This window comes from Phyllobates terribilis, unplaced genomic scaffold (assembly GCF_046119375.1).
Source record: "Phyllobates terribilis strain yellow unplaced genomic scaffold, ASM4611937v1 Scaffold_7__3_contigs__length_470593459, whole genome shotgun sequence".
Taxonomy (NCBI): domain Eukaryota; kingdom Metazoa; phylum Chordata; class Amphibia; order Anura; family Dendrobatidae; genus Phyllobates; species Phyllobates terribilis.
The window spans coordinates 421,763,134-421,774,752 of NW_027362767.1; the positions used below are offsets into that span (position 1 = coordinate 421,763,134).

At 44.9% G+C, this 11,619-nt stretch overlaps 1 protein-coding gene across 1 annotated transcript; it reads right to left on the reverse strand.

The window, feature by feature from the left end:
• Positions 1-525: 525 nt before the first annotated feature.
• On the reverse strand, positions 526-1,458 carry LOC141155591 (olfactory receptor 8D1-like). The gene has a single exon (XM_073642462.1). It carries the CDS (start codon positions 1,456-1,458, stop codon positions 526-528), a length of 933 nt encoding a protein of 310 aa, XP_073498563.1.
• Between the last annotated feature and the right edge of the window lie 10,161 nt (positions 1,459-11,619).

Consider the following 11,619-nt stretch of genomic DNA (forward strand, 5'->3'; position numbering starts at 1 on the left):
GGTCTGTCCCCTTGGTCCTATATGGCCATCTTTTCGACGATTGTGTGTGGAATGTGGTTACAGCACATGAAATACTGCAACCTCCGGTTTGCTAGCTGAGCCCTAAAGTACTCCACTAGGCTGGGGCCGGTCCCCTACTGCAGCCTGATCTCTCCATGTCAGCGTGAATTCGGGCGCACGGGTGGCATCCCACACTCGCCGTGCCCCTTGGATCCCTTCTATCTCTGGAGCCTTTCCCACTGCTCCCGTCTTCTCTCCTCACTCTCCACTGAACTCCTGCTCCAAGCACTGGATCAGGAGACTGGCCCTCAGCCAGAACTCTCCACTCAACTGAACTCCTCCCTTGCTCCCCTTCCCTAATGAAGTGGTGTTGTGTTGGATGTGGGTGTGTGGGTCCCCTGTAGTGCTCCCTCCTTACCTGAGAGTGGGATACCACACCTCTGGGTGAGATGCAGTACCTCTGTGGCAACTGGACCTGCAGGGGCGCCACATTAGGAATGTCATGAAGATGTTGTTTTTTTCTTTTCATATCCCTTTGAGCTTCCTCTTTAGAGCAGCTTTCACGTCCTTATTTTTCAAACTGTAAATCAAAGGGTTCAGCAATGGGACACCAGCCGTGTTGAACAACGAGAAGAGCTTATTGGAGTCTAAGTTGATCATTGAGTGTGGTCTTAAATATTGGAAGACAAGAGTTGTGTAAAGGAGGACAACTACCGTGAGGTGTGAGGAACATGTGTAGAAGGCCTTATGTCTTCCATTGGTGGTGCGAATTTTCAGTATTGTGGCCATGATGAAGACGTAAGGAAGGAACGTGAGCAGAAAAGGACACGTGGCATCAAACACACCATTTACATAAATTGCAAGCTCTAGGTAATAGCTATAACCACAGAGGAGTTTTTTCAGGGATAAAGGGTCACAGAAGAAGTGGTTGACCATATTGGACCTATAACGGGTGAAACTTGAAAGTACAAAAACAATCGGAAGAACCTGTATAAACCCCAACAGCCAACACATGATAACCAAGGTCGTACAAACTCTCTGGTTCATGACTGCATGATAGCGTAAAGAATTACAGATTGCCACATGCCGGTCGTAACTCATCACCATCAGAATCAGAAGTTCATTGCATGTTAGGCCTGCAAAGATATACATCTGTATCATGCAGGCCACAAAATTGATAGCTTTAATCCCTATTATAAAATGAACGAGTTCCCTATGAAGGGTAATGAAGGTTGATAGCATGTCAATTATAGAAAGGTTGGCCAGAAAGAAATACATGGGTGTGTGGAGATGATGATCCAGACAGATCAGAAGAAGAATGGTTAAGTTGCCACCATATGTGAGGACGTAAATAATCAAAATCAAGAGGAAGGCTGGAACTTGCAGATAAGGGTCAGATGATAACCCCACTATTATAAAATGATCCTTAGATGTTTGATTTTCAAGATTCAAATACATAGTATAAATCTGAAACATAAAACAAAGCTTGGTAGGAAAGCTGGGCCATTGACGTATTGGCAGTAGGTTTTGTCCAAAATCACAGAATGGCAACATAAGTAAAAACACCACTATCATATGTATTAAAAGCTTGGCATAAACAGTGGTGAGAAAAAGTGTTCACCCCTTCCTGATGTCTTATTCTTTTGCATGTTTGTCACATTTAAATGTTTCAGATCACAAAGCAAAATTAAATTAGACAAAGATAACACACGTAAACACAAAATGCAGTTAAATGAAGATCTTTATTATTAAGAGAAAAATAAATCCAACTCTACAGGGCCCTGTGTGATAAAGTGACCCCCCCCCCTTAAAACATAAATTAACTGTGGTTTATCCCATCTTTGGAAAGCTGAGTTCAATTTCCCAGCCACACACAGGCCTGATAACTGCTACACCTGTTCTCAATCAAGAAGTCGCTTAAATAGGACCTGCCTGACAAAGTGAAGTAGACCAAAAGATCCTCAAAAGCTAGACACCATGCAGCGATCCAAAGAAATTCAGGAACAAATGAGAAACAACGTAATTGAGATCTATCAGTCTGGAAAAGGTTATAAAGCCATTTCTAAAGCTTTGGAACTGCAGCGAACCACAGTGAGAGCCATTATCCACAAATGGCAAAAACATGGAACAGTGGTGAACCTTTCAAGGAGTGGCCGGCTGATCAAAATTACCCCAAGAGAGCAGCGACGACTCATCCAAGAGGTCACAAAAGACCTCACAACAAAATCCAAAGAACTGTAGGCCTCGCTTGCCTCACTTAAGGTCATTGTTCATGACTCCACCATAAGAAAGAGACTGGGCAAAAAAGGCATGCATAGCAGAGTTCTAAGACGAAAACAATGCTGAGCAAAATGAACATAAAGGCTTGTCTCAGTTTTGCCAGAAAACTTCTTGATGATCGCCAAGACTTTTGGGAGAATATTCTGTGGACTGATGAGACAAAAGTTGACCTTTTTTGGAAGGTGTTTGTCCCATTACATCTGGTGTAAAAGTAACTCAGCATTTCACAAAAGGAACATTATACCAACAGTAGAATATGGTGGTGGTAGTGTGATGGTCTGGGGCTGTTTTGCTGCTTCAGGACTTGGAAGCCTTGCTGTGGTAAATGGAACCATGACTTCTGCTGTCTACCAAAAAATCCAGAAGGAGAATGTCCGGCCATGTGTTCGTGACCTCCAGCTGAAGCACACTTGGGTTATACAGCAGGACAAAGATCCAAAATACACCAGCAAGTCCACCTCTGAATGGCTTAAGAAAAACAAAATTAAGACTTTGGAGTGACCTAGTCAAAGTCCTGACCTTATTCCGATTGAGATGATGTGGCATGATCTTTAAAAGGTGGTTCATGATCGGAAACCCTCCAACGTGGTTGAATTACAACAATTTTGCAAAGATGAGTGGCCAAAATTCCTAGAGTGTTGTAAAAGACCCATTGCCAGTTATCGCAAACGCTTGATTGCAGTTGCTGTTGTTAAGGGTGGCCCAACCAGTTATTAGGTTTAGGGGGCAATCTCTTTTTCACACAAGGACCTGTAGGTTTGAATTTCGTTTTCCCTTAATAATAAAGATCTGCATTTAAAAACTGCATTTTGTGGTTACTTGTGCTATCTTTGTCTAATATTTACATTTGTTTTGCGATCTGAAACAGTTAAATGTGACAAACATGCAAAAGAATAAGAAATCAGGAAGGGGGCAAACACTTTTTCACACCACTTTACATTAAATGGAATACAATTTAGAATATCTGAGAAAGAGAGAGCTATGGATATGCTGGTTACAGGTAAACAAGTAGCATTTCTCAATGCCAAGTAGCAGCTGCAAAGCAAGCATCATTTTAGGGTATGTATTTAAAAATACATAGAAATATGAGATCCAAAAGTAACAAATGCTTCTATAAATCCCTTATAAAGCCACATTCTGGACACGAAGTTTAGATCTTGGCTTCACTTTGTAACAAAAATGTGATAGTTAGAGCACTTTCTAAGGTGGGTGACTAGATTTATAATTAGGAAGCCTTTCTTATAATAACAAAAAATGCTTATTCCATGAATTGTAGAAAGGATAAGCATATAAGAAAGAGTTCTTTACAGTAAAAGCAGTCAGTCTCTGGAATGTCAATGAACGGATTTCAAGAAAGACTAAACAACGAAGGGGTTTTCCTCTTTCAGCGCTTTGCATGCCATAGACATACCCGTGTTAAAAATAATAGAAACAACTGGTACTTCCTCCCCAGCGCTGTGCTTCTCCTGCCACACTGGTGATGTCAAGTCACCATTGTAGATGGCAAGAGTCACTGACCCCAGTGATTGACTGCATTGCTGTTGATGTGATGTCACCACTGCAGGCAGTTCGCAATCACTGGATCAGTGGCAGAGAAACAGCACAGAAGGGAGTACCGCCTGTTTCTACTATTTTTTAGGAAAACCCCTATAACTTTTTCACTATTAAGTGTCCAGCCTCTAAGCAAAATTTATAAGCTGCAGGCCCGGACTCAAATAAATGAAGTTATGCCAAATTATATACTTTAGCCCACTTTCATCCAGCACAGGGGGAAAAAATGATGACGTCTGACCACTATTATTATTTATTATTCTAAAGCAAACACTACTGCTCTTACATTTTATTTATCGGCTGAACAAACCTTAAAGACCTGCTTCACGCCAACCTTTTGCAATTTTTTAACGGCCCCATGCTTTTATATTGGAAAAAAAAGTATCCATTGTAAAACTGATGCAAACAAATGCATTTTAAAACAAATACATCCATTTATGACCATATGCATTGCACCCGTCTTTTTGTTTTTTTTTGTAAAACCGATTAATTTTTTTTAATGACAGAGAAGGAGATTGTTTTTTGGAAAATAGATACATGTAATAAAAAGGATGAAACAATGGATGCAAATGTGTGACTATGTTTGTATCCATATTCTATAGAGTGCAATGTTATAAAAAAAATTGATCTGTTTTTAGTTTTTTGATTATTTTTTTTCTAAGTCTAAAAAAGTGCTTTTTGCATCCTATAAAAGAAACAGACATGTGCATAAACGTATGTCAAACAGATACAAATTTGTCATTCATTTTTCCAATTATATTCTTTGTAGAAACAAACATATCCATTTAGATACGCTGTTTTACAATACAAATGGATACCTTAAGTACACCACAAAATGTGGTGAGAAACAGGACTAACCTTCCTTTGCTTCAAGATCAGAGAATGGTAGGGTATGAAGTAACGATATAAAGTGACGATATGTAAAAAAAAAGTTACCTCTATTGTATGCCGGAACTGTTGAGAAGTACTTGAAGAATCGGGTCAATGGAGGACTCTTTATACTCAATTGTCACATGGTCTTCAAGACAAATTCCACTTGTATAATCAGATGCTCTTCAGTCCGTTCCACCACTGCAGGTTTCTTAAATACTTCATGAGGCATAAAATTAAAAATGTTGTTTAATCATTAAAATTTACCTTTTTTTTATTTTGAGCCCACCAAATGTTCGACCAACTTCAGATAACTAAGTACAATGGTTTCCTGGAAATCATTCTCTCCTGTGTGTCTCAACACATTCAGTCTTTATATCTTTGACTCTCACATTTCCAATGTCTCCAGAGAACTTGACAACTCAACTTCTGAACAAACAAACTACTGGAAAGTTTCTACTTATTATCAAATAATAGTAATGCTTCATTCAGAGACATAACTTGAGAATCCAAGACCCCAAAACATATCTGTAACTTGTTTTCCACCTAACATTTGCCATATAAAATGCCTGTACCCACTTATATGTCCTATGTAACCTATAGCTGTGATTCTGTCCTCAGCTGTTGTGACCACAATTCCCTTCATACTCTTGCACTGCCAGTGGTTACTGATGGATATTGGGAAATTGCTGATGGCTGGATAGTCTACGAGATGTCAAAACTGTTGCGAGATGCCAACTGTTTACTTTGGCTGTACACACTTGAAGCTTAGCTGTTTAATTGAATTTCCTGCAACATGTTCTGACAAAGTGATAACAGCAAAGACCGATTCTTTATAAAATTTTGGATTTTTTGAAAAATGTACAGTATGTAAGTATCAAGTATAGCGTGCAACTGACATTTTATAACAAAGGGGCAAATGTGCTTGCTTGAGAGCTGCCCCCCATTTCTTCTGTTGAGCTCAGCTCTAAAAGAGCCAAGTGAACGGTGCACAGGCTCATTGACTTTCTATGACTTTGTGCACCATTCACTCCTTTCTCTAAGGACAGCCAAGAGAAGTCAAGAGGCAGAGCATTTAGCTGAGCACTTCTGCCCTCAGTAAGGGTCTCAGCACTAGAGATGAGCGAACATGTTCGGAAAACGTTCGCCAATTTCAAATTCGGCACGAACATTGCACATTCGGATTCGCTGTCTCCGGCCTCCACCCTCTCTGAGTACAGCAGCTAGCCCTCTGTCCCACAGTTGTGGTCATATAAAAGATTGTTTCCTCCTAAACACGCTAAAGCTAAGAGCTTGAACTCCACCATCTCAAATCTGTTGGCCACGGAAATGCTGCCTTTCCGCCTGGTGGATACAGACGGTTTCCGAAAGCTGATGGCCGTTGCATTCCCCCAGTACCAGTTGCCCAGTCGCCATTACTTCTCTAAGAAAGCTGTGCCTGCACTACACCAGCATGCTGCAGACAACATCACCTGCTCCTTGAAAAAATCTATGCCTGACAGGGTGCATTTCACCACTGACACCTGGACGAGCAAGCATTGCCAGGGGCATTACATCTCATTGACTGGGCACTGGGTGACTCTGGTGGCTGTGGGAGCAGATGGGGAAGGAGCTGCTCCACAAGTCTTGGAATCCCCAATGCTTGCGGGCCAGACCTCTGCGTGTAACACTTCCTCCACTGATTCTGCCTCTTTCCCCCTCCTCTAGGGCCTCCACCTGTGCCCTCAACCTGTGCCTTAATGAGACATGCATTCCACCAGAGCACAGAGAATTCCCCCAACGTTCGTACTGCATAGCTAGGGCTTACCACAATCAGGCAGTGTTAAAATTAATCGCAGTCACACAGCTCAAGAGTTGTGGACAGCTATTCAGGCTGAGTTTGAACAATGGCTGTCCCCACTGAGCCTGGAGCAAGGGAAGCTTTGTGTGTCATAACGGTGCGAACCTGGTGGCGGCCTTATGCCGGGACAACCTCACATACGTGCCTTGCATGGCTCACATCCTCAACCTGGTGGTACAGCAATTTCTCCGCCACTATCCCGGCCTGGAAGCGCCGCTGCAGAAAGCACAGTCACTGTGGGCTCACTTCTGCCGTTTGCACCCTGGAGGTCATCGACTTGCATCACTACAGAGCTCTTTGATCATACCGGGTAGCCGGTTGATATGCGATGTGCCGACACAGTGGAATTCTATTCTGCACATGTTGCAGCGACTGTGCAGCAGCAAAAAGCCCTGACGCAGTATCTCATTTTGCATAGCCTGGGCCAATGCAATACAGATGTGTTGCAAATCACGTATGCGGAGTGGGCACAGATTAAGGACCTCTGCACCTTCTGCACAGTTTCGAAATAGCTACTAAGATGGTTAGTGCTGACAATGCTGTCATGAGCATCACTATTCCGATCACCTACATGCTAGAGCAAACTTTAAATAGTCTGCGGGAGAAGGTGGTGGTCTCAGAGGAAGAGGAGGAAGCAGAGGAGGATGTGGAAGGGATAACATATCTCTAAGTTCCAGACTATCGTCGCACAGGCATGTGCCAAAAGAGGGTGGATTACAGTGATCGAGGGATGCTTCCTGCCCTGGAAAGGGATGCGCGCATGCTGGAGTATCAAAACATGCATGTAGACAACCTTAAGAGTGGTTTTCCCCAAAACAGCAGTGAGGCACACAGTATGCATCGCAGTTGTACTGTATACTTCGAACCCCGGTAACGTCAATTTGTCAATGCAAAAACATTAGCAGCCACAGGAGTGTAAGTGGCAGAAGCAATTTCTGTGAGTCATTTCACACATTTTTTAAACCAGCCTGTGCACCAGAGCAAAGAAGTACAAGTCTGACACGTAGTGAACGACTGGAGAGGATGGTGTAGGAGTATCTCGAGCTCAATATCAATGCCATGAGGGAGGGTTTGGTCCCTATTGAATTTTGGTCTTCAAGAATGGAAAAGTGGCCTGAGCTCACTTGTCACGCCTTGGACGTTTTGTCATGCCCGGCAGCTAGCGTTCTCTCATAACGTGTCTTCAGTGCTGCTGGTGGTGTCCTGACAGATAATCGCATTCTGCTGTCTCCTGAAAGTGTAGACAGCCTAACTTTTATCTAGATGAACAAGTCATGGATCTCCAAAGACTTTTGCACCCCAACTGCAGACTGTGCAGACCAGGCGATGGTGTAGTTTTTAGTGTGCTGCATTGATCTCGTTATTGCAGTCTGTGACATCTTTGCCGTGGCTTCTGTGCTTGTTGTTGCTGCTGTTTCTGCTGCTGCTGATGTTAATAATTTTTGGCAATGTGAAAACTCTTGGTTGGGTCTCAATCTGCTGGGTTGGCTGTAGTGGAAAAGGTGTCGGCTTCTGTACCTGCTGTTGCTACTGCTAATGATGTTATGAATAATTGTTTGACATGTGGAGACTCCTGGTTGAGTCTCCATCTGGTTTGTTTCTGTAGTGGAAGGGATGTCAGTCCCCATTATACTATTTCTACTCTGGTGAAATTAACACCACTTTGGTGGTGTATGGCAATAATTTATTGAAATGTGGAGACTCCTGATTGGGTCTCCTTCATGTGTGTTGCCTGAAGCAGTAGGGCTCCCAGACTGACAGGCCTGCACTTACTTTCAGTCAGCTACCTGTGTTTCTATCCTTAAATTTTTCTACCAATAGTTCTCTATGAAACTGATGTTTGTGCCACCTGAGTGTGGCTGAGCAGAAAAGCAGTTTGAGATGTTGCATGTGGTATCAGGGCTCCCAGCACTGCAGGACTACACGATCCCTCACCCACCTCCTCTTACTTTGAAGTTCTATTCAAGGCTGTAAATGCTGGCCCATACCCTGATACCTCATGTATGGCCCATGGCTGACTGCTGCTGTGCCATTATAAAATGTGTACTCTGGGTCAATTGATGACACTTTTCCTGGTGTCTGCCCCTAATTTGAGCAGTTTTGGCAGCTTTTGGGCCCCTTTGAAGGTGTTGTCTATGCATTTGGTTTTGCCTCCCATTGATTCGGATATGTGCGACGAACCGTTCGTCGAACTGTTCGGCGAACATTGGGAAATTCATCGACCTGAAACGAATCGAATCTTGAAAGGTTCTCTCATCTCTACTCAGCACAATGCTATCCCCTCTTCCATTCTGTTCTGACACGTCACTGTACCATTTTGAAAGTTTCCACTTTAACTTTACCAGTCGTCATCCAATGCAGGCCAATGCCACGGAAGAGGCATCTCATTGTGATGAAAGAAATGGCAGTAAATTACACGAGTGATCTAGTTATGTGGTCGCGAGTGCATTACAATTTGTTTCTTGCTTCGTTATTCATGGGGAGGTACCTGAAATAGTAAAATTCCGGTTGAGGGCACTTGCAGAAAAATAAATTATTTCTGATTCAAGTGATTCTGCCCTCTACTAGACAGGAGCTATTTGGCAGGCCACTTGGAAATACTACAACTGCCAACCACTGCAGTTGGTGGTGGTAGCATTTCTTTTGTTTCTGACGCGCCCCCTGGGCCGTGTGTGTGTGTGGATACCCGGAACCGGACCTTTTGTGGATGCTGGGGGTTGTAGTCCTTGCGTGGCGGGGACCCGGTCCCGTAGCTCAGGGTGGTCAACCCAAATGGCGGTCTATTTATAGGGTTTTGTGATTAAATGTCCGACTACGCCACCCGTGGACTGCGGTCAGAGTGAACCGCCACTGCAGGGCAGACCGCTGAGGCTGGTGTTGTGAGTGCAGCTGAGGGTAGTATAACTCCCCAAGGGAGGAGTATAGCCTCAGGGCAGTAAATAGGGATATTGGTGGTGATGGTGCGCGGGAGCAGCAGTAACCACACGGAGTCTGTCATGCAATTCAGGGTCTTTACTGTTGGCGGTATTAAGGGACCCGCCCGGAATACAGGTTAACAATGGAGGCCTGGTCAGTCTGAGAGCAACTGGGAAATCCCGATGGTCAGGGGGAATTTGTGGGCCTACCGTGCTGACTTCACTCTTTCTTGGCTATCCCGCTGTAGTGTAGTGGTAGCCCACGTCTCTGAGTGTACCGTGTTGCTCTCACCCATATGACTGGCGACTCGGGCCTTCCGTACTTCTCACCCCTCCGGGGCAGTAGTGATCCCTCTCGTGTGGCTGAGCCTCCAGGCTTCCTTGGGCCAGAGAACTTGAAGTCCCCTGCGTGGTGGTTTTCTGCTGCTGGGCTTATAACCCTCACAGCCTCGGACTCCAGTGTCCGGCTTTGTAAGTCTCTAGCCAGGACGAGCTCTGCAAGCTCCCCTCCTGGCCTCGTGTTCCTCCTCTGCCTACAGGGACTCCTCAGCCTGCTGCTGACCTGTCCCTATCGGCAACTTCACTGGAACCTGGTCTGGAACTTGTCTCTCTAACCCCGCCCCAGATCCAGTTTATAAAAGGCAGGTTTCTCCCCTCCCTGGACTGAGGCAGGAGGTGCTGCATGCTAATTGTCCCCAACCAGGGAACCTCCCACCTGCTCTCAGACATGACATTACTGCCACTGTGGCGACCAGACCTGGGGTGCCACATTCCCCCCTAGTGAAATTTAGTACAACGGGACTAAACACATTTTGCAAAAACACAACAGGTAATAACAATACAGTAACATATATACAAGAAGTTTAGGCTTTTTTTAGGTCATGGCGCTTCCGTAACCAGGTGTCCTTGTCACCCATGATGCACTTTGAGGGACCCGTCCCAAACCCTCCACGTAGGCCCTGGGGTGGCTACAGGGCTTTGATAATCCGGAGTTGGACCACGTCTTCAGCCACCTCCACGGGTTTTGTGTTCTGTGGTCGTCTTCAAAAGAGGGCACCTTACCAGGTGCAACTATGTACAAGATACAGTTCCGGCTATTCATAGTCCATAACTTGTTAGTCCATTGAACTAGAAAAACATAATTAATAACCAGGTAACACAAACATTAAACATTTCCAACTTTTGCATCTGTACAGGTAAATATGACATATTAGATTCTCTAGCGAGCGGGTACCTGACCTTTAGTGCTCCTGTTGGACCTACGTAACCCACTGTTTGGTGGTACTCTATTCGGGTCCCCTGTTTCCACCCCCTGTGTACTGGGTGTGCTCGTGTCTGCACTAGAGGTGTTTGCAGATGTTACAGGTAGGTTGGGCAGCTTTCTGCGTACTCTTTGGCTCACCAGGGGCATGGCAGGTTCACTACTAGCAGGGAGTTGATTCTCCTGAGCTGCTGGTATGTACTCTTCTGCCTCCGGGGCCACTTGCTCTTCCAACACTACTTGCTCTTCTGCAGGCCCTTGAGGGGCTGGCTGGAGAAAGGTAAAGATGGGTACCACTATAGCATTGTTGATTTGTGTCCAGGACCGGGGAAATTCTCTGAGCACTGTACTGACCATTTCTTCCCTTTCCTCTGCGGGTTGAGGGCTATCTTGGTCTTGGTTTTCATCAGCACTTTGCAGCTGCTCGGGACACTTCTTCAGGTGGTCTCTGGAGACAGTGGCTGTGGTCTCTCCTCCATCGTTACTGATAACACATACCTTTGGGTTTTCATGGCTTGACGGCAGTACGGTGTACGGGTCTTTCTCCCACTGGTCATCCAATTTGTGGAGCCGTCTCTTCCTCTTCAAGACCTACTCTCCAGGTGCCAGGGGAGCAGCAGGAGCATGCTGATTGTAATTCCTTTCTTGCCTCTCTCTTGCTTGAGACAGACTTCGCTCCACACTCTCCTGTACTTTCCTGTACTGCTGCTGTCGTTCTGTGTCCCAGTCTGCTTCTGGTGAGGTGTCCTCAGGTGTCAGGACTCCCATCTCCAGGTCAATTGGCAGCTTACCAGGTCTTGCTCTCATTAGGTAAGCCGGGGTGCAGTTGGTAGAACCCACTGGGATATGGTTATACAAGTCCACCAGATCCGGCAGTTTCTCAGGCCACAGGCTGCGTTCCT